Here is a 27,532-nt window from a genome sequence, read left to right on the forward strand (position 1 = left end):
TTTTATATAGGTCAGAGCCAAGGGAGGGCACGGATTTCTTGGGTGACTTCACAACTGCATTAGGTTCTATTTATTCCTTCATTATGGTGTCAGTCAGGCATTCTCCCCGGAGGGGATGCTGTGTAAGCAATAGTGACTCACTGGCATTAATCTCCTTCTAATATTTCCTGGGGGCGAGGAATGAATTGTTGGTTTTACTTTGATGGTTTTTATGACATTGCATCATTAAAAGTGTAGCAGTGATTCCATTCTAGACCATTAGCTTGTCATTTTCTCCATGATTCTGGAAAAATGTGCTTCTTACGTAAGAAAAATACCAAAGATTTTTATCCTCCAAAGCAGCCAGGGTGAAATTCATGCATTTCAAGCCCATGGTGCAGATAATGCTTCCGTGAGTAGGTCTAAGCAAGAGACAGGCAGAGGAGAAAAGCCGAAACATTTGTGAAATGTATCCGTGGACTCAGGAAGCCTGACAATGAAAGGAATTTTTTTTTTTTTTTACTTTACAACAAACTTCAGGAACACTGACTCCTACAAAGAAGTGGATTCGACATCATTGAAACAAATAAAAATATGTCTGAGTGGGCGATACACAGACTTGGGAGGGCACAATTACACACCAATGTCATGTGTCATCAGAAACTGTGGACACAGATTTGCTCATGAAGCAGATAGTGCAAATATGCATTTACTTACCATGGCCACCACACACGCGGCCATCATCTGATTGAAGCGAAAGAGGAAAGTCACTCAACGAGTCAACGTTCAGCTTCAAGTGCTGAGTTATTGTACTTCCCGTGGGATGATTCCCCTGTCAGTTTTGCAAACTCACGGCCAAAGTCCACACGTCAGATAGAGGAGAACCCCAGGGTGTAATGAAACATTACATTTTTCAAACAGGAGTTTAGTTCCAGAAAATGATAACAAAATACTATTGTTGTGTGTGTGTTTTTTTTTTAAAAAGCACAGTTTTGCTTTAAGTTAATATAAATGGCAGTACCAAAATAAAGTTAACTGAACCGAAGTAAAATATGGCGTTTGGTGTTTCTCTGACATCATAGAGATAGAGAAACTGGAAGGTCCGCCTCGCAGGCAGAATTTTCCACGTAGTCCATAGCCTAAGACGTCCACGTTCGCGGTCCTCAAGAGCAGCCTTACTGAGTGCAAGCACGTGCTTGTACATAGGCCCAGACGCACACACACACACTATTATAATTTATACACAAACACGAATGTACTTTTCTAAAAACACAATTGCATTTATAGTGATGATGCAAACCAGTTTAGAACAACACTCAAATTGTATTTGCATTATTAAGAATTGTGATTATCTGGCTGAACACTTTGAAAGTGTTATATTTGATCCCCCGCCCCCACTAAATTTGTGAATTCTGCTTAAACCTCTAAATATCTCTCATTCTAGAGAATAAAGTACCAAAATATAACTCCCCCTCCCCCTTTTATTTCCTGATTCTCAGAAGAAAGGCCAATTTCTGCAGGAGTGTTAAAATTGTAGTTACAGCCAGGAATGTTTCATGGAAAACAGGTAATCACATTCTTTCTAATGCTTGAACAATGTTAACGTCCCCAGCCCACACAGAGGTACCCAAATATCCTCTTGTTCCTCTTCATTGTACCTTTCTCGAAGATCATAAAACCCAACTATATAATATTGGATGCTTAACACAAACAAACAAAAATAACTAAGCATACTAAACATGTTACCTAAACCTAATTTTATAGCTGAAAATTGGGCAGCTTATAAAAAAAATAAAGTTGATTTTTAAAGGCTCCAGCCCATTTTCTTGTTTGTTTAATAATATCTGTTTTTCTTTCCTTTTGCCTAAGTGACTAACTTTTCCAACAATGATGACTAGTATTTTCATTCCCTCTCCCCCACCATTGGCTGAAAAATTACATGCCTCTTTGCTCATTGTTGCCAGTTATTAATACTGTAAGGGCTGATGCTGGAATACTTTCCAGGGCACAATACTGCAAAAAGCCATACAAGACTGACGGTGTAACTTAGGGGGTGCAATGTATTCCCCCTTTAAAACCTCGGCGAGCTTTCTTGGTCATGAACGCAGGTACATACTGCAAGGGCGATCAGTCCCCTCTCAGAAACAATTTCTGAGCCTTTTCCTTTGCACCCAACTGGCTTGAAACAGCTTGACTTGTGAAGAAGGTCCCAGTGGGAAATACCTGCATTTCCTCCTCCGCTCAACACACTGCTCTGCATGGAGACACAAGCCCAGCCAGTCTCCTTCCGAACCCAACAGCGCAAAGCACCGAGGCGCGTCCCCTACACTTGGGTCTGGTGTTGAGTCTCCATAAAGGGGATGTGAAGGCTGGCGAGGCTGAGCTCCCCAACGCTCTCGTAGTCACTCATGGCTACATCGGCATCCTCAAAGCCGCAGCTGGCTGACACATCGGAGGATGAGGTGCCTCTGGAATTGTGCAAGGACAGAGACACACCGTCTGCCGGGCCCGCGGTCTCGGTGCCCTGGTTCATGTTGACGCCAAAAGTACTAAATTCACAGCCGGCAGGCGGGCCCACCAGCTCTGCTTCGTTGGGGAATGGGTGAGGTGGGAGGTACTGGCTGGGATGGAACTGGGGCCTCCTCCTGCAGTCTGGGCTTAGGGTGCCGGCCAGTGAGACAGGCTGGGAGGGTGGCAGGGCCTCGTACTGGTCCGGGAAGTCCTCCGGCAGGGGAGGGGGCAGCTGGTCCTGACTCAAGAACTCCTCTTCGTGAGGGGGCGGGTACTCGCTGTCAATGTCGTAGCCGCCCAGGTAGTAGTCGCTCTCCAGCTCCCGCGTGCTGCCCTGGTGTGCAGAGCCTCCCTCCTGGTTCTCATAGTTGGGCACCTCCTCTATGTCCGACAGGCGGGCGGCCGGCATCCAGTCAGAGGTGTCCCAGTGGTAGGCTGTGAGCAGAGAAGCCCTGATAGTTAATTTCCTCCAGGCTGGAGTTGGGGCAGGGTTTGGAAAGGAGCAGATAAGGGACCTGACATGCAACTCACATCCGAGGGACCCTAAGGAGCCAAGTCACGTGCATGCTCCTTTCAGGCTCAATCAGGGGCCAGCCCATGCTCTGGCCCTGGGGGAGCAAGGCAATGGCAGCGCTGAGAGATGGGGCTGCAGCACCTTACACCCAGCCATGCCAGGAGATGGCCAGCGAGGGCATGCTGAGGATCACAGAACCCCTACCCCATCCTCTCTTCCTATCCCTACGCCAAGTGCAGAGCCAGGCTGGCAACATGCTCCCAGAGAGATAGGCGTCAGCTGTCCTGTGGACCACAAAAGTCAGGGAGGTGTGCACGCCAATGGATGAACCGCACGCATAGGAGTAGCTGGGGGAGGGGAGATGTGGGCAGGGCTTTCACCTCCAATACCAAGCTCACAAGACACCTGGAACATGCAAAACTCAGATCAAAGAAAAATGGAGGGAGAGGAACAGGGTAAGAATGAACTCAGCAATTCAGAACACAGAAGGAAAACGTTATGCTGGGTCACAGCAGAGTCACCTCGGTTGTAGTTCTGTCCTTGATCCATGACAGACACTGTTTAAACACAAAGTGAGAGGTAAAACTGATCATCCAAGCCATGTGCAGGGGGCAAAGGAGAACATTTTAGATGACTGAAAAACATGCCTCTATTTCTCCCCACTGTTATCTAGGAAATAAAAAGACAAATCCCATCCACACCAGGCCCTAATTGTATCATGACACTAATACAAGTTACCTGATTGAAATTGATTCCCAATATATTGAATGATTTCTTAAGTGTTCCCACTCATAGTAGGTGCTCAATGAATACACGTTGCATCTAAGAATGAATTTAGCATTAATCTTGATTCTAAGTATTTGGGTACTCTTCTCTTGGAAGAGATTTTATAAAAAGAGCATCCTGTGTATTTGAAAAAATTATAAACTCGATTTTTTTTCAAAATTTTAAAATTTACCCCAATTCCTAGAGAAATATCCAGTGTCTCCCTTGAAAGCACCTGTGTGTTGCCTCCTCTATTGCTAGCTGATTAAAATCACCCCTAGTTCAGAGTAACAAGGATGCAATATTCCCAAAAGGATAACTCTTTACACAAAGAAATGCTATGGAAGAAAAAAAGTAAATACCTTCATTCTCTATAGTGTCAACTACATTGTTGACAAGCTGAATGACAGTCACTATGGATGCTTGTGGCCAGGAAAAGAAGACAGGAGGGAGGGGAAGGACAGCTTCAGGTTAGTTATGTATTTTACACATACGTTATTTTTTCTTAACAACAGCAATAGCAACAACAAAGGTGCAGCATGCAAACACCCAGAGCCTTCCCACAGTCCATCCAGTAGGCAGTGATCCAGTGGACACTGTTTTCTAGGGTCCCAGGATTCTGGGAAGAGAAGGGAAATGGCACACATCCGGGGCCATTCCTCCTGAAAGGCAGGATGGGCAGGGATTGCTGGGTCATACATTCACACTTCATGGCCCAGTGAAATCCATCTAGGAAGGCAATGGCTCATCAAGCTCAGGCTAATTTCTCATTAGCAACTCCCAGAAGCTCTAGAGGAGACCTCACTATTCCCAAAGAGAATTCTTTGTTGATCAGCCATGCCGCCACGACCAAGTGCCATGATGGAGGATAACCTTTGCAGGACTGGTGGCTTCACTCTCACACGATGCCACCATAGCCCAGAATGATCCAAGGCCCAGTTCTCTCCAGTAAAGTGTAGACAGACGTCAGCATTTGACCTCTGAAATAGTTAGAATCAGGGAAGGAGATTTCTGTACTCTTATAAAGTTGCATTAACACTGGATACCAGCAACTTGGTAAAACTAATGAGAATTCCTAGTACTGCCTGCTTTAGTCAGGACCAATCCAGGATATTAAACATGTAAGTCTGAGCGTGTGACTTTAGAGCACATAGAGCAGAGCCCATGAGAATAGTCAACTTGGCATCACTGCGGGAGCTGCTGCCTGGAGTTTGGAAACTATCGGTTCTCGGTTGCTTCTCTACAGAACACAAACCGGTCACAGCTATTCCTCTGGCTGGGGATGAGAAAAGGAATGAGCACTCAGGCAAACCTAGAGGCAGGCACCTGACCTCCTAAAAATGGTCAGAAGAAAATGCACTGTTATATAGGATGTCATCCCAGCAGCCAGATAAACTCAGGCTCTCAGGGGTGCCAGGTATTGGGGTGGAAGTGATTTTGGGTAGTGGTGGTGAAAGTGGACTATCTTATTTCCATGACTGCTATGGCCTTCGAGCTCACCTGCTCCTGTGTTTACCTGGAGGGCAAAGACAATGTTGTTTTCATTTTGTACTTCTGGGCACAAAATGTCCAGCATAGGGTTCAGCACACAGAAGAAACTCAAAAACGGTTTATGGGTTGAATGATTACATAAAGTAATAAATATTCAACTTTTGCTAATCCTACATAATAAAAGGCTAATATGCAAATCAACCGAACAGTGGAATGACAGGTCACTATGTCATGTACTGACCACCGGGGGCAGATGCTCAATGCAGGAGCTGCCCCCTGGTGGTCAGTACGCTCCCACAGGGGGAGTGCCGCTCAGCCAGAAGCCTGGCTCACGGCTGGCAAGCGCAGCGGTGGTGGCGGGAGCCTCTCCCACCACCCCAGCAGCGCTAAGGATGTCCAACTGCCAGCTTAGGCTCGCTTCCTGCAGGGAGTGGGCCTAAGCCATCAGTCGGACATCCCTCAAAGGCTCCTGGACTGTGAGAGGGTGTAGGCCAGGCCAAGGGACCCCTTCCCGAGTTCATGAATTTTGTGCACCAGGCCTCTAGTTGCTTATAAATGAGAAAATGACACAGGTAAGGCTAACTATCTCTGTGGATGACTATTTGAAATTATTCTCAGTTCACCACTCTGGCTGTATTAAGACCATTTCTGCTACGAGGAGCATAACCCATCTTCCAAAGCTGGTTCCTTAGCTCTGGAAACCCAGTCCAGCAACCTCTTCATTAACGTAAGTTCACAAGAGGCAGAGGTAAATGCTTTGGAGTGACAAGGAGGTCCATGAACTACATGGAATTGCATGCAACTTCTGGGTGTATGTGCATTTTTCTAAGGAGCTGATGCATAGTATTCAATAAATTCTGCAAAGGCCCTTGACCCCAAATGATCATAAGGGGGTTCAACTGAATGAAGATGTCACTTCTATGGGAAGGAGTTTCTATGGGAAGGTCTTGCTTCTTAACTAATTTCTAATAAAATGGAGGTTGGATGTATAGTGAAGAGATAATGATTAGTAAAATTTAAAAAACACACACAAATAAATTACACTGTTTGCTAGTGGTTATCATTTGGGATGAGGCAGTTCCATCATGAACCAAATCAAAGAGAACGCATTACTGGAGGCCCAGGGGAACCTTGACAACCCCTGATGCAGATCCCCAGGCCTGCTCATAGTTGCAGCTCAATAGATGCTCCTTCAGCAGTGAGGCCCAACAATGGAGCCAAACAGAAAACTGGTGAACACGTGCAAACGCCCAGGATCAGGTCAAGAACCCAAACTGGTCACATCCCCTTCCTCTCAACCACTGATGCCAGCACAGGAAGCGGAAGCCACCCCGGGGAGACAGATCCATGACTTCTTACCATTATCGTCACCAGAATCCGACTGGAAGGAGCTCAGGGACTGCACTTCGGAGTTGCTGCCTTTGTTGCTGCCTGCAAAGCAGGTCACTTCTCCCGGGTCATCAACTCCTTTGTCTTGGTGGACAGTGAGAGAACAAGCAGAAATGACACTGGTTACCTCGTGCGTACTTCCAGCCCGGCCACCCCCGGAGTTCACTCCTCGGAGTTCTTTCATTTGCTCAGAGAAAATAATTTAGCTCCACAGCAGAGAATTGATTGTGCCACTGGGGGCAAAGGTCTGTCTGTCAATCAAGTGATTTACATTATGGATTCAAACCCTTAACCCTTGGTAAATGAGCTTCCAAAGAGCTGACAGCCCAAAGTAGCTGCTCCCTCCTCAAAGGGAAGCCTAACTGAAGAGTGAACCGGGATGAAGTGTCGGGGCTGCTCTCTGCCATTCAGAGTTAATTTAAATCATTTACATGAACCCATGTGGTGTCAACACCGGGTTAAATGAGATTGCTTTTAAAATAGGGGTATACATATTTTATAGGCAAGAATGCCTTTGCATTATCCTGACTTCCATCTCTGGGAGCGAGTGGAGTTCTCAGCACTGCCTTCTAGAGGGCAGTGTCGCATCAGCTTTGGGAATGACCATGTTCTGCACTCAGGTAGGAGGGCAGCTGGCAGTGTAGAGGTGCCCTCATCCACACACTTCCTCCTTTGCCATACAAAGACAGACTGAACTAACACCCTCCCTCCCTCCCTCCCTCCCTCCCCAGGGGTACCTTCTTATTTGATGGACTAAGGAAAACAATAAAAACAACCCATACTTTGAAACTGTCAGTGAAAAATGAATTGGTGACCTGGAGATTGTCTCGCCAGCTAACTGCCTTGCTTAACAAAGAAAGAAATGTATTCAATAAAAACCCAATAATACTTCGGGGGGGGGGGGCGGGCGGAATGTGAGTTTTGGCCTGAGGTGGATTCTGGAAATAAAGCTGTCACATTACGAAGCGGGTGGAGGGAAATGACCACCAGGAAAAGCTTCAAATCACCCTGTAACATGATGATGGCATGATGGTATGAAGAGATGGAGACCCGTGACTCAGGGAAAAGTTGCTCCTGCTCATGGCTGGGGAAATCCCTGATTCTCCCACAAAGGGTGATGGCAGTAGCGGGCAGCACGGTGGCTCTGTCCCTGCTGTCAGAAGCTGAAGACACAGCAAAATGATGAGCTAGCTAAACAACTCATCTGAGTGGAGAGAGACGCCCGCCAGGGAGAAATTCACCTCCCAACAGCCACACCACAGACAATACGAAGATGTGCCTTTGAAAAGCATGAAGTGGGCACCAGGCTTAGCCCTGAACACAAGGGAAAGAATGACAAATGATCTACCCTGGTGAATATAGTGCTGTGCATAAAACTGCTCTCTGCATGTTTCCATTTATTCAAACCCCGCTTTTTCATTGTTAAAGAAAAATGAGCCTTTCCTTTATCTAGTGCAAGCATGTCAAACTTGCGGCCCGCATGCTTCATTTATTTGGCCCGTGTTAGCCTTTGAGTTTGACATGCTTGATCTAGTGGCTTGGCAAGTTTAACTTTACAGATGATTTTGGAGAGAATATATTTATGGTAAAAAGTCCACCAAAGACATCAACTTAAAGTATAAATGTGTCTCCAGAAAACCAGAGTCAGTAGATTTAGAACAGTTGGGGCAGCACTAGAATAGAACAGAGGCCCTCCTCCTCTAGCAAGGGATGCTCGCTCTTTTACATCCCTCTCCCTCCTTCCTGCTATAGCTTCCAAGGGCAGTGTTGGTGAGACCACAGGCTCTGAACTCTGGGGTACCAGGTTTGAATTGTTACCTCCCCCTCTTGCTAGCTACTTTCCGTTAGGCAAGTTATTTAGATTTAAGATGATCGCCACACTGCAGTGATGGTTTTTATTTTTAATCCTCATCCAAGGTTGTGTGTTTTTTAAAATTGATTTAAGGGGAGGGGGGAGAGAGAGAGAGAGAGAGAGAGAGAGAGAGAGAGAAGAAAGAAACATCAGTCAGCTCTTTGTCCCAACTGGGGATCAAACCTATAACCTAGGTATATGACCTGACCAGGAATCGAACCCACAACCTTTTGGTGTATGGGACCATGCTCTAACCAACTGAGCCACCTGGCCAGGGCTGCAGTGATGGCTTTTTATGTTTATCTGATATCTGTTTTCTCACCAAATCTCTTTGTCTTGAACCTTTGCCTTCTGGATTCTGTCTTGGTAACTCACCGAAATGCTCTTGAGATCATTAAGATCTTCTAAACGCTGAGTGCAATTCAGATTTTAGCCTGTGTCCTCCTTGACAGTTTTACAGTACTCAGCCCTGCAGACCTTATTGATATCGTTGGCTTCTGCATGGCTGCCCCTTCCTTTTTTCTGTGCTCTCTTTGTTGAGACACGTTTGTCTCCCTTCCTGGCCTTTCCCCTCTATCCATCTCCTACATGTTGGCATCTCCACCGTTCTTTTGCAGGCCCAGCTCAACCATCCTCTCTGCTCCTGCTCCCTCAGGGAGCTCACCCTCCTAGAGGTTCAACCCTCCTTCATGCAGGAGTCCACCTCCAGCCTCACCTATCTCCTGAACAACAGAGCCAGACACCCCTCGTGTGTCCTTTCCCCTGGTCCAGATGCTCACTGCTTCTGGAAGGCCCTCTCCAATAGGTTCCTACCAAAGTCTTACGCATGCTCAACAACACCAGTAGGCATGCCCCTTTCCTCCAGGAGTACGCCCAGTGTCTCCTCAGATGCATATGCTCTCTAGCTTCATTTGAAACCGTCTTTTCTCCCTACCTTCTACCCCAACACACATCATAGTACACCCAGGGTGTCCCTGCTACTCAAATAGAAAGCTATTTGGCCTGATGAAAAGTCACAGGTTACCATAGAGCTTGTCTTAGTTTCATCCTGACTGATGTTAGGGTAGGGGAAAGCATCACCAGCCCTCACCCAGATGTTCACAAACACCATCTCTACTTTCTTCTTTCATTGGTCCTATTTAGTCTCTTCTCCAAGGAATAGAGCCATTTTTTAAAAATATAAATTAGATTATGGCACTCAGCTGCTTCAAAACCCAAACTAGGCTTGAAGTTAAAATGCACCCACGCCCTCCGGTGGTCACCAAGTTCCAACTACATTGATCTCCTTCATGTTCTTCAACATGCCCAGGGCTTTCCCTCCCCGAGGCCTTTGAACCTGTGGCTCTTCCCTTTGCCTAGAATACTGCTGCTGCATGAGGCCGAAGGGGTGGGAAACACCACCATCTGGACCAGACCTCTCTTCCTGCCTTTGGTTCACTGTCTTGTTTCATAGACCCTGCATTCCAGTCAAATGGAATGACTTGCTTTCTTTCTGGTCATGTGGAATGTCCTCCTTTCTCCAGATCTATAATCCACCAGGATCCAACTCAAAGGCCTCTGCTCTTCTCAAGTCTTCACTCTGTAAGACCGGAAACACTCTCTTCCTCTGACCCTCCAGAGCGCACTCTCTGGGCATCACTCCTGTAGCTACACTGCTTGCTTTCCCGCCAGTGGTGCGCTTCTGTGAGAAGAGCATGGGCTTTAGGGTTTGGCAGCCCTGTACTGCAGTCCCTCTCATTAGCTTTTAGACTCTCACTAGCCTTGTGACCATGGGCATCTTACGATGCTCTCTGAGCCTCATTTTCCCCATCTGTAAATGGGGATAAGAACTAGACCAGTTTTTGAGGGTTGCTCTGTGAACACAATATCAGAACATGTCATAACGAGTGCGTGTCTCTGCGGGTTCTCTCTCCCTCCCCAAACCCCCTTCTCAAGTGCCCACACACCTGTGGCTTCTCGTGACCGCCAGTGGACTAGATAATAGATAATAGATAATAGATAATAGATAATAGATAATAGATAATAGATATTAGATAATAGATAATGATGCATAACTTCCTACTCACTCTCAGTCCCCGCATCCCAGCCATTCTTCCGGATGGAATCGCAGTCCGAGCGGCAGGGCGACACGGCGGGCAGGTTGGGGGCCACGCTGCACACGACCACACCCCGTCTGGCCGTCAGGATGCGCGGTGACTCGGGGTGGAAGGTGGTCATCTCCTGGTGCTCGCCCCCCAGCCCGTCCACGATCTTGTCCAGGTTGCTCCTGGAGTCGCTCTGGAAGCAGGGGGTGTAGGCCATGGGGCGCACGGGCACCTGCGGGGGCCCCACCTCCTGGTAGAGGTTGCGGCCGTCCCCTCCGCCCCGCAGGTTCCGGAAGGGAACCCCGTTGCTCTTGTGGAGCAGCGCGGCCGTGGCGGGGTCCTGCACCAGCGTGATGTTGTTGCGGGAGTAGTGCTTGCGGAAGACCTTCTTGCGGAAGACGATGAACAGGACCACCAGGATGAAGATGACGAAGAGGACCACGGCGATGCCGATGAGCTCCTCCTTGCCCACGTAGGCGTGGCCGGCCTGGATGTTGGGCACCACCACGGGGCGCAGCCCGCAGTGCGGGCCCACGAAGCCCGGCGTGCAGTTGCACAGGAAGGTGCCGAACACGTTGATGCAGGAGCCGCCGTTCTCGCACTCCTCCCGCTCGCACTCGTTGATGTCCTCTTCACACCTGCGGGGCCAAACACACACAAGCCCCCTCTCCAGCCGCGGACCTGACCACGCAGGCTCCGGCCCTGGAGCGCCATTGAAAGCTGGTGTCTTAAAAAGAAAGGACCGCGTAAAGGGTGTGATAGTGTGTGCGGGAGGTGGCCTGCATCATCAGCATGCATTAAGGTATTTCTCTCCCCAATCTCTCCCAGGTAGTCTGACCCTACCCTGGCGGGGGCAAAATAAAGGCTGTTTTGGGAGAGAAGGAGCAAAAAGAGAAAGAAAGGATGCTGTGGACGAGGTACTGGTTTCCAAATTCTTGGGGCCAGACACATTTCAGAATTTCAATTTTGCAATTTTAGAAATGACATATAGTACTTATCTTTTATAGTATGTAACATACCCACCCCACCCCAGAAACAGGCATAGAACCCCAAATCAAATACTGGTACACCAGTGTTTCCACAGTAAAACATATAGATATTTACACTAAATGAAAGAAATAAAGACCAGAAATAGTTGTATAGTAGCTTTGGCTGTTTGGAGCACCAAAGTAGTTTGCCACTAATTTATCCACATTCCTGTCAGTTCTCTGAGCTTTGGATTTTGTAGAATTGCAGGTAAAGACCTGTGAAACCCTACATACCCTATATGGAGTTTCCTGAGAGGAGGAAGTCTTTAGTTCTGACAATTTCCTGTAATGGTTACAGTCATTTTTGGCCTTTGTGCAACTGGGGTAATGGGGTGTGATAGGTTAATAGGTGGGTAGGTGCATGGAGGGCTACATGTCTACATATCTTCAGATTTTATGCCTATGTTAAAAGCTAATGCTAATCGCAGCCCCAGCTGGGCAGCTCAGTTGGTTGGAGCATCATCCCTTACACCAAAAAGTTTGCAGATTTGATTCCCGTCAGGGCACATGCCTGAGTTGTTGGTTCCATACAGAGTTGGGGCAACTGATTGATTTCTCTCTCTCTCTCTCTCTCTCTCTCTCTCTCAAATCCTTAAAAACAAACAAACAAAACATATCCTCGGGGGAGGATTTAAAAAAAAAAGGTAATGCTAATGCAGATGACTAGGAAAAAATGACTAAAACATTCTAGTGAAATATAATTAAATTACTTTTATTCTCTTTAAAACAAGCCAAGACTTGCTTTGAGTATAATTATAAGGCAAACATTTAACTCTTACTATTTCTTAGTTTAAAGTTATTTGAGAACACAGAGCCATTTTTCCTTCCCTTTTCTGTAATTCAGCAATTGTTCCGCTATATGCATTTAAAAGGCCCCATCACCTGTATTTTTGGTAATCCACTTCTTAAAATGTAGTCAAATGTCCCTAATTTGAACAGATTGAAGTCAGGTCAGTTGGAAATTAGTCAGAATCACTGAGTATTTAAAAAAATAAATGCAGCTTTATTACTTTAAATTGCATCCAAAGACTCAAAGTCAGTTAAATATTTCCTGGTAAAGTCCTTGGGAGATTTGCTTTAATGAATACATAAGACTGATCTGTAATTAGTCTATCACTTGCTTGAGATTATATGCATAGACTTTTAAATCCATCAAGGATGGATGAAGGTGGCATTTTAGTAAAAATTTAAAATATTTCCTTTTCATCCAACTAACACTTTAATTTCCCTATTTCTTGGGAGTGGGGGAGAGAAGATTTGCAAAGGAAAGGTAGGCTTTAGTTTCTCAGAATGATCATAAAATGCTAAGGAGTAGAGTCCTGGTAATAATTTCTGGGGAAATGGATAGTATGTCTGCCTCAGAATTATACTGGAAGCATGAGGGGTCAGTGATGACCTTCTTTAAAAGAATTGTTTTCTTGGTTACAGGACACATAGTAATTATATAAAAATTTGAAAATATAGAGAAGTATAAAGTAAAATATATAAATTACCCATAACCACATTACCCAGAGATAATCCCTGTTAACATTAGTCACTCGTAAGCACTCTTTATAGAAAGACTAGAGGCCCTGTGCACAAAATTTGTGCGGGGGGGGGGGGGGTCCCTTAGCCCAGGCTGCACCCTCTCCAATCTGGGAGCCCTCGGGGGATGTCCGCCTGTGGGATCGGGCCTAAACTGGCAGGCGGACATCCCTCTCACAATCTGAGACTGCTGGTTCCTAACCACTCACTTGCCTGCCTGTCTGATTACACCCTAATCGCTCCCCTGCCGGCCCGACTGACGCCTAACTGCTCCCCTCCTGATTGCTCCTAACCCCTCGCCTGCCTGCCTGATCGCCCCTAACCCCTCTGCCTGCCTGATTGCCCCTAACCACTCTGCCTGTCTGATCACCCCTAACTGCTAGCCTGCCTGCCTGATCAACCTTAACTGCCTCTGCCTCGGCCCCTCACCACTGTGGCTTTGTCTGGAAGGTTGTTCGGCTGTCTAGTCTAATTAGCATATTACACTTTTAGTATAGATATTAACCCTTTGCCTGGCCTATCACTGGTAAATATTTCATCCCAGTTAGTTGTTTACTGTTTTGTCTTCTTAGCAACAAGAAATAGCATAAAAGACTTGAGCAATCTCACTTACGTGACTCCAGTGAGCCCAGCTTTGCAACTGCAGATGAAAGTATTTCCTATGGGGTCGCAGGAGCCTCCATTCCGACAAGGGTTTGGGAAGCAGGCTGTGATCTCCGATTCACAGTTTCTCCCAGTGAACTGTGAGAGACAGGAACACTGATAGCCTGGGGGAAACAGAGGACCTTATGAGCCACGGATGCTACTGGTAACACTCTGAGTGCACAGACTTGGTTATCACATGTCCTCCTAATCCTTCCGAACCAAATCAAAGGCAGATCCCAAATTCCAAAGATGATTAGTAAATTGGTTATTTTGAACTTGGAACACAGCTTTTCACAAAAATGCATGTAATGGTTTGGGTATCCCACTAGTCCTCAAAAATTCACTTCATTAACTACATGAATGCTCATGAGAATGGTAAGAGACACCCAAGGAACACCCAAGATTCCAAGAGCAGAGACCAGGATGGAGAGGGAGATGCTACTCCCACCACACTGCTATTGAAAAGGACAGGATGCTTCCAGACAGGAGTTTATCACAGGTACCATGCCCATGTCATCAGCCTCCTGAGAAGAGGTTTGTGTATAAAAGGTAAATGTTGTGAGACCTTGCATAGCTGAATATATCTTTACTTCACCCTTATGCCTCTTTGATAGTTAGGTTGTGTATGTAATTCTAAGCCAGTGGTTCTCAACCTTCCTAATGCCATGACCCTTTAATACAGTTCCTCATGTTGTGGTGACCCCCAACCATAAAATTATTTTCGTTGCTACTTCATAACTGTAATTTTGCTACTGTTATGAATCGTAATGTAAATATATGATATGCAGGATGTGTTTTCATTGTTACAAATTGAACATAATTAAAGCATAGTGATTAATCACAAAACAATATGTAATTATATATGTGTTTTCCGATGGTGTTAGGCGACCCCTGTGAAAGGGTCGTTCGACCCCCAAAGGGGTCTCGACCCACAGGTTGAGAACCGCTGTTCTAAGCAATTACCTCCATGTTACTTTTCAGAAATCCGAAGTTGTTTTGTTTCCTCGTTTATGTGTGAACTGGTTTCTCTTCATAACAGCTTGGAGTGTGTTCTCTTGTCCCCAGTTTTCTGAGATTTCACAATGATGTACTTCAGTGTGGGTTTCTTTCAATCGGTACTCAGTCGGCCCTTGCAATTTGGAAACTCTTGTCCTTTAACTTTGGGAAATTTTATTTATCACATTGACAATTTCCTTTCCTCTGTTCTCTCTGTTCTGTCTTTATAGAACTTTTGTGGTTTTCTTTTTCAAGCTCAGATCTTTTGGATCTTGCTTGAATTTGGTCTGTCTCTCTTATATTACATCCCTGTGGGTTTTTGCTTTATTTTCTAAAAGTGTTTCTCAACTTTTGTGAGATTTTCATTTATGTTGTCATTTTCCAAGGGCTCTTTGTTTGCTGAGGTTTTCTCTTTTTTTAAAAAAAAACACATTGCACCCTGCTCCTATTTTGTGCTTGCCATATTTTCTCTTATATCTCCAAAGATATTAATAACATTTTTATGAAGTTTTCTCCCAGCATAGTTTCCTCCAAGTTGCTTTTCTCTGCTTCTGTGTTTTGGTCTCTGTGATGGTAAATTTTATGTGTCAGACTGACTAGGCTATGGAGCCAAGTTGTTGTCAAACACTATTCCAGACGTTGCTATGAGGGTATCTGTGGAGGTGATTAACATTTACAATCAGGTGACTTAAAGGCAAGCAGATTGCCCTCCAAATGTGGCTGGGTCTTGTCCATTCAGCTGAAGGCCTTCAGAAGAAAGGATTCTGCCTCGGAGTACAATATAGAAATCTTGCCTGGGTTTCCAGCTTTGAAGATTTCAAATTCAAGACTGCAAAATCAACCCTTACATAAATTTCCAGGCTACTGGCCTTCCCTATAGATTTCAGACTTGACAGCCCCCACAATCCTAGGAGCAGCTTTCTTAAAATCCATCTGTCCGTCTGTCCGTCCGTCCATCCATCCATCCATCCATCCATCCATCCAACCATCCATTCAATTGGTTGTTTCTCTGGAGAACCATAATAAAAATTCTCTGTCTTCCAAATTAGAGGAGTTCCTTCCTTTTCTGGTAATCCTGGCTTATCAGCTCACATTGAAGAGTGGAAAGGTAAAAACTAGAAATCTGAGGGGAAGTCTAAGCACTTGAGTGAGCCTTAACATGATACTGTGTCAGTACCTTTGAGGTGGTCAATTTCCCTACAAATTACCTTTATCATCTTCACAGAGGGAGGTTCAAAGGCCTGTTTTTAACATGGGATGGGGGGGGGCTGGGTGGTGGTAGAGGAAGGGTGGTCGTGGGTCTCAGCATCCACTGAGTACATCATAATTACTTACTCCATAAACCCTGCAAATAACCATCCTCACTAACTTGAAGGGCTCTTGGGCTAATCTCTGCTCCCCCAGTGGTCAGTGACTGATGTTGGGATTGTGTAGGTTGATCTCTAAAGGTATAAGATAGTTAATAATCTTTTGATGGAAACAGCACATGCTCTCATCAACATTTTTCTGAATCCACACTACAGAGAGCTCTCCTGAACAGGAGGACATTATGATTGTGTGTGAGTGTTCATCGTTCAGAGAGAGAAAGACTCATCTTCAGGAGGCAAGAGAGCACTTTACATTCTAACAAGGAGGGAACTCCCAGCTTCGCTGGCACCAAGAAACACAGAGACGGAGGCTCAGAGAGACACACTCCTAAATGCAACACCGATGAAATTCCAGGGAACTAACTTATAAGGAAAGACCATTCCTGATGCAAACTGTGTCTGCGGATGGCCAGCGTGAAGTCTGAGGGCAGGTGCAGTGGGCTGAGATATGCTTGCTTCAAATAATGCTGACGTGGGATTATTCTTTTCCAATTTGGAAAGTTTTCACCTAAATGGAACTGAGGGTTGCTGAAAGCAGTTGGGACTGGGGAAAATGCTTCTTTGTGTCACCTGGCTACTCCTTTACACCACAGCAATCACTAACTGCTACACATCAGGGCTTTTATTTTTAGAGAGCTGGCTTACCAGCACTCCTTGGCCAGGATAGCGTGCCATTTAGAGGTAGAGTAACGTGTGAGGATGAACTAGATTCCTTTTTTAGACTAACAGGAGGGGTGGGACAGCTGCAGTACAGGATTCTGGAAAGCACATCGCTGGTGAGGAAGAGGGGAAGTCACAAAGGGGCAATCTAAGGCAAGGGGGTCAGCTCAGGCACCACTCCTCCCTCTCCAGCTCCTTTTTCGCACCATTCTGGCAATTGCTCAAATAAAATACAGCAGAAGTAGTAGGTAGCAAGGGAAAGACAAGGAGGGACTGTCTGGAAAACAGAGACATTTGAATCACTATCAGGGAAACTGGATTCTAACAAGGGTCGTGGGTTTGATTCCTTTGATTTGATGTCTCTGAGCCCTGGAAAATCAGACTTTAAAACGAGGCCCTACCTCTAGTGCACTATTTTACGCCCACACATTTCTTTCTGCATTTTGTCAGTTTCATGATCTTTTGTGGGCTCTCCAGTGCTACCTGATGCAGCAGCCAGCCTGGCTGATTAACCCATTCACTGCCTGAGTGCCTAAGCAATAGGCCGTGGTGTGTTGGGGCCAGCTCAGGCAGGGCGCGAGAGCTGACTGTTAACATTTGGGGAATTTGGCAGGCCCGTTACTAAACAACGGGTAGCCTGGCATCAGCCAAGGTGGGAGTATGTACACCACAGAAATCAGTAAATGCTACAAATCAGGGCTTTTATTTTTAGAGAGCTGGCTTACCAGCACACCCCTGGAAGAGGGACTATGGCAGGCCCTGGGAAGACAAAGACAGGAAAATTACAGACAGCATGAGCACTCAGATAGCTCCAAAACTGCCCTGAGAGCAGGCACAGGGCGCAATGGGAGCACAGAGTGGGGACCTTGGGCCTGCGCTGGAAAAAACATGCACGACTGGGGAGCTCTGTTCTGCATCTGAGAGAACTTGCTGTCCATTTTGAAGATGATGATGATGACGGTAGCTAACACATGACCCTTACTATGTGCTAAGTAATTCTAAGGACTTTACATATATATTAACTTATTTAATTCTCCAAAAATGCCTATGACAAAGGGACTATTATCATCCCCATTTTATAAAGGAGGAAACTGGGGTACAAGAAGTTGATGACTTATTCACAGCCATGGACCCAGAGTGGATTTGAACAGGGGCAGTCTGCCATCAGAGGCCTGAACTGTTCAGTATGATCTTGAACATACATCACACTTCATTACACCCTCTACCTGGATTTCTCTGTTTAGCTAACAGGAAACTGTGTCGGATCTGCTCTCATGATCTCAAACCCCTGGGACAAAGGAGAGACCTTTTGGAAGAAATCTCGATTTTTAGAACTTTAAATTTGGAGGAGTTCTTATGTTAACACAATGAGAGGGAAAAGCAATTAGATTTTTTAAAAAGTGGTCAGATTTTTTTTTTTAAATGAAAGAAGAGTGATCTATTGTTTGGCTGTATGAGAGAGGCTTGTTTATCAAAATTAACTTGTTCTCACAAAGTGTTATTTACGATCTCATTATCTCAGCCTGGGCACTATTATTAATAATTTTTATAATATCAGTAAGTCTGCTATAATGATACCAAGTTATCTAATGCTTTACTGCTTTTAAATCACTTTCAGTCATTCTATGGAGGATAATAATAATCCGAAGAAGGAAAAATAAGAGGCCCATTAACATCCCAACTCCATGGGGTGTTAGACAGGTTAGTGGCTTGTTCAAGGACATACAGCTAGTAAGTGATTGAACTTGAATCCAGGCTTTCAGATTCTCTAATCTTTCTACCAGACTGTATCGGCATTGGGACTTGTCAGTGAGCCAGAGCTCATTACTTGCTAGGAATAAGAAGGAGGGGCTCGGAGTTACTCCCCACAGCTCTCCAGGGAGCTGATGAGCCACACTGAGATAAACAGTATCAGGCACCCTTTCTGGGAGCCAAATAATCATTAAATAATAAAGATAATGGCATAATAAAGTTTCTCCTCTTCCCAAGCGTTACCATATGTTATTATAAAACACAAATAAAAACAGAATTTCAAGAGATATCCGGGCATTATTTGATCACACATTATTTTCATTTTTGTAAATGTAAAAGAAAAATAAAATTTAGTGGATGATCTCAAAATCTTATTAAAAAGAGCAGATTCCCCCCCCCCCCCCCCCTTGTTGGGGGAGATCAAATAAGGAAATCATTAGCAAGAACAACAGCTTATTAGGTGCTAGGAAAAATGCTAAGAACTTCCTACGCATTATTCTCATTTAATTCTTAATAACAACCTTATGGTATAAATACTATTATGATAGTTATTTTACAAATGAAGGGACTGTGGCGTAAATAAGTTGGTTTGCCCAAAGTTACACAGTCAATTCAGTGGCAGGTGCTACTTTATACCAGTTCCCAGATTAAAAAAAAAAAGACAATCGGCCTCCCAAGTATTGAGATACATGTTAAAAAACAAAACATAACAAACAAAAAAAATCCCCCTCAAAACAATGTCATAGCTTCTCTTCTCTCAAATCTGGCAGGATGAGAAGTGTATTTCATCGCCTTTCCTCAAAGCTGTGCTCTTGTTTACAACAATCCTTCTAGTTACAGTGGAGGCAGATGGTTTTGAAATCTGCATCCAGACGAATGTAAAATGCTTCCTCCTTTCCCCGCTCAAAGAAGAACATGGCAAAACCTATTAAGTGCAAAAAATAGAAGTGGTTTGAGCAATTATAGAGTGCATTTGGGCGGTGTAGGCAAATAATCAAGATAATGCCTATCTTACTTCTGTGACTTCTTAGTCGTTTTCCAACCTGATTCATTCAGGTAATGGCCTCACCCCTCGGCCCTGCTCACCAGCTTAGGTGAACATCATTCTGATCGGGGTTGGCTGCCTTGATAAGGAAACATCTGCCTGCCGCACAAAGGGAGAAATAATGACAAATGTGCAACGAGCACTTGGGGTCTGGAGCCGGCATCAACCACTATGCTCGCTGAATTACGGGTTTCATTTAGAAACTCTGAGGACTTACATGGTTTGGGGAGGCAGCTGTGATTTGGGGGTGAGGCCCCGGATGTAAGTATATGTTCTGTCTGTTATCCAGGAGCCAGGCATGATCATGGCCGAGCTACCTGACCTCTAGGAGCCCCTCTATTTTTATCTGATAATTGAGCCTCACCAATACCCATTTCACAGAGAAAAATAAGGTTTCTGGATTCGTCAACCACAACAGAGCACCCACACGTGAGATGCTTTATTGTTGTGACTATTATAATGACTATGGATTCTGAAGTTTCTGTGCTGCTCATAAACCAAACAGTTGAAAGCGATGGGAGTTTTTTCCTCTTTAGACTGGACATTGGAAAGTGTTGAAATATCTAGTCTGTGTGAATCTCAGTGTGAAAAAACTAGAGGATGCTAAACCTAAGTGGGGCCAGCACAGCTGCTGATCACAGCCTCTGTCCTTATTTCACTGTTTCAATGTGTAGGCATACGGACATTTCTCTCTCACCAACCAAGGACACACAATACCTAAGACCTTGTAAAAGAAAAACCTTTGAAGGCTGGCCTGTAACTTCCCCTAGGAAAACTGGCTCACATTTCATATCTTGTATATTGGGTTGAGCCTCTTTGAGGATCTGGAAACTTTAATGTGTGAACAACACTAAGCACACAGTAAATCCTCACCTGCTAGCATGTTCTCTTGTGTCTACATATAACCTGACTGCTTTAGGGTTTTGAGTTTCTCTATTAGTATCGATATGATGTTATTTATGCCACTACCATGAGGTTTTTCAAAAGTATGAAGGAAAAGTTTAACTCTGAACGCCACTCAGGAAAAAAAAAATTTCCCCCATAAGCTGCAAAGTTCAGTCAAATTATGTTCACAGTATATTCACAGGAGCCTGGCTTTCCCCCTCTCTTCCCTCTGTGCTCAGTGGACCCGTGTGTTCAGTTCCCTTAAGCCAGCTATGAGGGGACGGAGACCACACAGTTCAGTCCATTGGTCACAGAAATGGCAATGGGACCCCAGAACTTAACATAAAGCTCAGCACAAACCAGGCATTTAATTAAAGTTTGACCAACTGCATTTATCTAGACCCTTACAAGCCAGGGACACAAAACACTCAGTAAAACATCACCCAAAGTGCCCTGACCGGTTTGGCTCAGTGGATAGAGCATCGGCCTGCAGACTGAAGGGTCCCAGGTTCGATTCTGGTCAATGGCACATGCCCGGGTTGCAGGCTCGATCCCTAGTAGGGGTCGTGCAGGAGGCAGCCAATCAATGATTCTCTCTCATCATTGATGTTTCTATCTCTCTCACCCTCCTCACCCTCTCTCTTCCTCTCTGAAATCAATAAAAAATATTAAAAAGAAAACAAACAAAAAACATCACCCAAAGTAGCAGGGGGAGCTTTGTTGCTGACAACACTTCTATGCCCAAATATTTGTAACATCTAAGAACTTGCTGTTTTGTGCAACTTGCTTAGAGAAACTAGGAAGACACTGTTGCCTTTATCTTTGAAGGGAAGCTCAGGGTGACTCCAGACTGTTGACTGTCTGGGGAATGAAGCTCAATCTTAACGTGAAAACAATTATAAAAATGCAGGATGAGCATCTGACACCAATTCCTAAGTGTCCTGTGACTACTTAACTCTTCTGGAATTGACCGAGTCCCATTCCTGCACACACAGAGTTTACTGAGATTTCCAAGTACCAGGGGTCCTCAAACTCAGATGTGCATGGTACCCTGGAGCCTTGTTAAAAACAGAGATTCCGGCATCCCTACCTGTGCAGATTCTGAGATTCCAGCTTGTATGTTTGAGTCTCCCTTACCCCACGGACTTTGCACTGAGAAATTATTCTTGGTGGGAAGTTCAGAAATTTGCAAGTACAATTTAGTGACCTAGCAGAAGGTTCCTCTGACCGGGGCAGCAAATGATGGAGGCGAGTAAACAGATGTTCCTTTTCCCTTAACAATCAAGAGCCTCTTCGCTAACACAGTCTTATCTTAATAAGGTCCTCTGGTGATGCAGCTGCACCTCGGAGTTTGAGAACCACGATGTGTAATATGTACAAACAAAAGAGAACAAGTTCTCCTAGGTTTCGGGGCAGTTAAGAGACAGAGAGAGAAATCAGTATATCACCTAGGGATCTTGTTAAAATTCAGATTTTGATTCAGTAGGTTTGGGGTGGGACCTGAGATGCTGCACCTCTATTCCCAGTGATGTCGATGCTGCTGGTCCCGGGAACACACTTCGAGTGACGGGACAAGAGCAGAGGCTGGGTGGTTCCACAAACTTTATTAGCTGTGTGATGCTGGGATAGTTACTGAACCTCTCTGGCTTGTTTCTTTATTTGTAAAATGCAGGTAGGGGGAGAAAAATAGCACGGATCCCAGAATATTGTTGCGAGAATGATGTCACAGTGTATGAGCACTTGCAAGGTAAGCGCCTAGCACAGTGCCAAGCACATGGTGAGAGCTTAACAAACAGTAGTTCTTAGCATTTAAAAATTTACCAGCTTTTCATTTTAAGATTTAGACTTCCAGTCTCATGCAAAGCTGTATGGATGACTAGTTTGTTTGGCCTCGAGTAGCCTCCACTAGATTTTCCGGTAATGGGCTTAAGCTGATCAGGAAAAGGCACGGAGGACTGAGGACTCCTGATTCAGACTGTGGGTGCTCGCTGGGCCGCTCCCTACCCACTGGGTCTGGAAATGCAGGGGTCAGAGTGGGACCAGACCATTTCTTCTCCACAATGGTTGCTATTTCCAGTTCATGTTATGAAATATATATAATTTGAAGGCTTTACCAAAAGAGAGCCTTCCCTCTGTGGTTGCTCTACAGCCTCATATTTACACTCTTATTACAAGTCCGTGTTCTGGCCTCTGAGTCCCCCGGGGACCCCACGGCTTGCTCCTGGGACAGCCAGAGTCACAACACTGGTCAAACCCGCTGACCATGGCATTCCGAGCTAGCAGGCGTGGCTTCCGTGCCCTTCATGCAGGAGTCTGATTGTGCTTGGAGGTGGTTAGAGCAGAATCCTTTCCCTCTGACAGAAGAAGCTTCTTGCTGTGGATTGCCTGCTGTAAAATCTCTGAGTGTTCTGCAGTAATGTGCTAGGATGGCCACAGTGTGAGAGTGGGCCATCAGGAGGGCCAATGAGCAACAGTATCCCAGCATTCTCCAGTGGTCGAGAGAATGATTATGCTAAATACGTGTCCTGCAACATTAGAGTATCACATGGTAACACAGGGTTCCCACAACAGTGAAATGTTCAAATAGTTAACTTGTGCTATCAACATTCTCCTGTGCATGAAGTCACATTTTAATGACTTCTCTCTATTCTCTCTAGCCCCAATTTCCTCTTTGAATACCACATGCATTATAGCCTTTGATCTGGGGAAGCAAGACTCTCTCCCTGCCATTAAACACTCCTGGCAGCCAGAAGGAATCCTCCAAGGCATGAATATTCTTTCATGAACGACTCAGTCTTATTGTCCTTTGTAAACTATCATAACTAAGATGCTTTTTATTTTAAATAACCTTATAATTAGCTACATAGTTTCACAGAGCTGAGTTAAAAGCTAGATTGTTGGTTCTTGCTGTTCTTGTCCCTGCCCCCTACTATTTGGCACCAATGGAGGGAATCTGCAGATAGGATACCGGGACCTGGCAAAAATTACTCTAATATGAACAGATAATGGGGGGCAAGGAAATGGAGTCTCTCTCCTCCTTCCTTAGAAGCGGAGGCCTTATCCCTAAAGCCAGGAAGCAGGTAGGTGCTGCCTCACACATCAGAAGAGGAATCTTGTGCCTTTGATTCCACAGGAAGCAACAGAAGCCCTCTTCTTGGATTTCCTGGTGAGTGTCAGGAGTTCACTCTCCCTGGGCTCAGTACTGCTGTGCCTACGAGCCCCAGGTTGCCCCACCTGGACCATGCCCTGGGGGCTGCTGAGATCGGAACCAGTGGGCCCCCTCCATTCAACAGAGGAGTAGGCTTGGGAGAAGTAGGTTGTGAAGATGGAGGTGAGGAAAGATACTTTCTTTGCTTTAGGAAAACATATGCCCCCAGGCCCAAAGGAGAGACTTGAGCAGGTTAGGCAGGGGTCCTCAAACTACGGCCCGCGGGCCACATGCAAATACAAATATTATATTTGTTCCCGTTTTGTTTTTTTACTTCAAAATAAGATATGTGCAGTGTGCATAGGAATTTGTTCATAGTTTTTTTTTTAACTATAGTTCAGCCCTCCAATGGTCTGAGGGACAGTGAACTGGCCCCCTGTTTAAAAAGTTTGAGGACCCCTGGGTTAGAGGCTCTCTCACTTTGGAAGAAGGAGCACCTGTTGTGGAATCCCAGACCCGATCATTGGTGGGAATGGAGAGCAGGGGGACAAAGAGGAGCATGAGAGAGCAAGTAGGCAAGGTTGACCTTGACCACAGTGGGCAAGGTTGGGTCCCTGGAAAGCAAGTTCTTTGGGCCATGTGAAAAGTATATGACAGGCGGGTCCTCAGGGCTGGAATCTGGTTAAACCTAAAGGGGATTAAAAAAAAATACAAGGAAATCGCTGTTTCTGATGTGGGTTACAGTCATTTCACGAACATACCTGCACTGAATACTTAGCTCAAGGATTTCATGGCAATTAAAAAAAAAAAAGAAAACGCACCCCGAAGAGCAAGATTCCATAGGCTTTTTCCTTAATACAGTGATTATTATTATTTTTAAAGCTAACCCATTGTGGAAGCCCATCTCTCTGCCAGAAGAAACCATGTCCTGCCATCGTTAAAAAGTATGTTACAATTTGTGGCTGTGTACCTAGCATTTGACATGGAGTGGTGTTCTATTTCAACCCAATTTAATTATATGCTCCTTTTATATATCCTAGATGGCTCACACTCGCAGAATTGTTTTGCCTGGTGAAAAACTGGCCATGACTTGTCATAATGGGCTGGTTTATAGAACCACTGAAGTATAGTTACTGCCCATCATTCGGGAATTATGGCACCATAACAACCCTTTATTTACATATACTGCTGAGATAGTAAAAACAGCAAATAGATTTCTTAAATCGAGCCTGCAGAAATTCCCCCCAGGGCCCTCGGCCCTCATTGTGGCAGTAACATATGCAAGTCTAAATAACGCTGGTGTCTGTATTTCGGCCGTGCATCATTCCGCGGACAGTTTATACCATTCTAATAATAAAATGGACTCTAAATTTGGAGTTGGGCCTCACGAACATTAGATGGTAATGTGCACAGCAGAATCTCTAAGTGATTTGTGAGGAAGGTTTAAATTTGCTAATCACAATGCCGCCGGGAGAGTCCGAAAAGGGGCTGCCGTGGAATCAGTGGCTGAGCCACAGGGAGGTGCAAAGGCTCCAACCCAGAAGGGCCTGGCCCGGTTTGCATGAGCGCACACTGCATCTGGGTAATGTCAGGGGTTCTTGTATCTGCAGACTCCCAGGACTGCAATAACCTTGGCATTTCCCTCAGACAACAGAAACCCTCTGTAAGTCCCGCCACCCTTTTGTTTGGGGAGGGAGGCACCCTATTTGCTCTTTCTTTATAATCTTCATGATGTATCTTTGGGAGGAAAATTATTGGGGTAAAGCACGAAACCCTCACTGACTGTCTGGAGATTTCAGGTCAATTGCCCTCTCCTTATTCTTGACTTTTCACTCCTTTATAGAGTTGTCACTAGACTCATCTTTGATACACACATTCTAAAGCATGCTCCAAAACATCTCCGCTATATTTCTACTCCTGGGAAGTGGGTTCACCCCCTGCCCCACCCTTTTAGCTTCCAGTAAAGTTATATGTCTACGTGTGAAAGGATTGTCTACCTGCTGCCATATGGTCTTCGTCACTCAGACTGCTACCAGTTATTCTGCAGCAACATGCAGGAGACTCAAGAGGGCAACAACTGAAAAAGGGGTCTGATTCCTCCAAGCAGCTGGGGCCTGGGGGAGTGTGGGGCAGGCCAGGGAGGGGGCATCTGTGACAGCATCTCTAGATTCCTGTGGTCAGGGTCCTGCACCGCCTATGGGATGTTGCACATGGACTGGCCAAACTGGACACTCCTGTAGTTGCCAACCACTCAGTCCCCCCAAGGTGGTTAGGAAGCTTTGCTAGCATCTTGGATGAATACCGTCTCTGGGCAAGCACTTGGGATGGCTATGCATGTGAGAGTGAGGCCCCCTGTAAGTCTATCGCCCCCACCCCTCTTTCCACCGCTGCCCCCGCAGGGTGCTCAGGGCGCACCCGGCACACTCACCCCCGGAGGGCAGGCCGGCGCAGCTGCCCCCGTGCTGGCAGGGGCTTCGCTCACAGGCGTCAGGGTAGAGCACGCAGCCCAGCTTCAGCTCGGTCAGGCCCACCACCTCCGCGAAGCTGCTGCGCTTGTTCTGCAGGGGCAGCTCGTTGTTGTTCAGCACCACCGAGTCCAGGCAGCCCTGGAAGCCGCTCAGCACCTGCGTGACCCGCGTGTCGGTCAGGCTGCGGACGTTCTCGGCCTGCACCAGGGCCCCGAAGTAGATGGTACTCTCGGCGCTCAGTGTCTGGAAGTAGAGGGGCGCCCTGCGCCGCTCCACGTAGCTGTCGTCCAGGGACAGGCTGGTGAAATTGCGGTTGAGCTCCAGGAAGACCGAGTGCCAGCTCCCATCGTTGACCGCGCGGCCCGAGATGCCCAAGAGTCCGGGGCCACTGCCACAGTCCAGCTGGAACCACAGCTTACCGTCCATGATCTGCGCGGGGGACGACACCAAAGCGCTTTTTAATATGCATCAGGCAATACATTCCTGTACACCCTGTCCTCCAACGGGGAAGGGGAAGGGAAGGAACATAGACCTTCCAGGTCACTAAGAGCTAAGGAGATATGAATGGCAAATGAATTCACAGAAACAGACGGAGCCAGTCTTTCTGAAAGGTTTCACTCATGATAGACAGTGAGGGATTATCACAGCATCACTCATTCTCACAATAGATTACATCTCTGTGCTCCAGTATGTTCCACTCACTCATTCTTGGGGACTGTCATTTCCACCTCTGTGGCTCCATGGATTCCCTGGTACCTCTTTTTTTTTGGCATAAATTTCATAGGCTCATGCCACACAAGCATGTACACTATGTATAGAAGGTGGGAGGCTCTGTGAACCGGCAGAGCCCTGGGAAGTTAGGAATGAGGATCTAATTGGGCTTTGTCCTGTGTTACACAGGTCACCTGGAGAGAGCCACCTGGTTGACCCCTTATCTGTGGAGCAGAGATATCTGCAGTGGCTTATTTTACCAGAAGACTAGGTCCCTGCAGAATGTTTAGCCACATCATGCACAGTTAGTACATACACACTCTGCTCTGTAACACAAATGTATGGACGTAAAAAAGACTGCAAATATTTCTTTTCTTTTCAGAGAGCTTGCGTGAGTAGTCTATGCTGTTGTCTTTGTTACTTTTTCAGTTCAACAAAATGGACTGAGTGGATATTGTAAATCATACCAGAATACTTGCTCAGTGACAACTCCTGGATAAATATCCATATTTTTATTTCAATGTGAGTCATAAAATGATCAAATGTGACTTCGGGGACTACCTTCTGCACAGTCCATCTGCTGTTATGCTCTGTGGCTACAAAGTGGTGTCCCTAGTCTATCAGGGGAAATCTGGTGGTGAGGGTACAATTCATGTAAGGTTCTGTAAAAGGAAGTATTCAATTAATATATTACTTGGTCCGTTCCCCTCCCCAACCC

General features: G+C 45.7%; 1 protein-coding gene across 2 annotated transcripts in view; it reads right to left on the reverse strand.

Annotated features, from left to right (window-relative positions):
* Positions 1-948: 948 nt before the first annotated feature.
* The window catches only part of FAT3 (FAT atypical cadherin 3), a 535,794-nt gene continuing 509,210 nt past the window's right edge, over positions 949-27,532 (reverse strand). The window contains exons 21-27 of one of the 2 annotated variants that reach the window (XM_005869662.2): positions 26,064-26,532; positions 13,751-13,904; positions 10,568-11,223; positions 6,620-6,733; positions 4,132-4,191; positions 3,526-3,561; positions 949-2,925 (exon numbers count right to left, since the gene is read on the reverse strand). In XM_005869662.2, the coding sequence (XP_005869724.1) occupies positions 2,303-2,925; positions 3,526-3,561; positions 4,132-4,191; positions 6,620-6,733; positions 10,568-11,223; positions 13,751-13,904; positions 26,064-26,532 (2,112 nt within the window). In that variant the 3' untranslated portion in view covers positions 949-2,302. The remainder of the gene's footprint in view (positions 2,926-3,525; positions 3,562-4,131; positions 4,192-6,619; positions 6,734-10,567; positions 11,224-13,750; positions 13,905-26,063; positions 26,533-27,532) is intronic. The other variant, XM_005869663.2, reaches the window with a different exon arrangement.

The sequence above is a fragment of the Myotis brandtii genome, unplaced genomic scaffold (genome assembly GCF_000412655.1).
Source record: "Myotis brandtii unplaced genomic scaffold, ASM41265v1 scaffold302, whole genome shotgun sequence".
NCBI classification, from domain to species: Eukaryota; Metazoa; Chordata; class Mammalia; order Chiroptera; family Vespertilionidae; genus Myotis; species Myotis brandtii.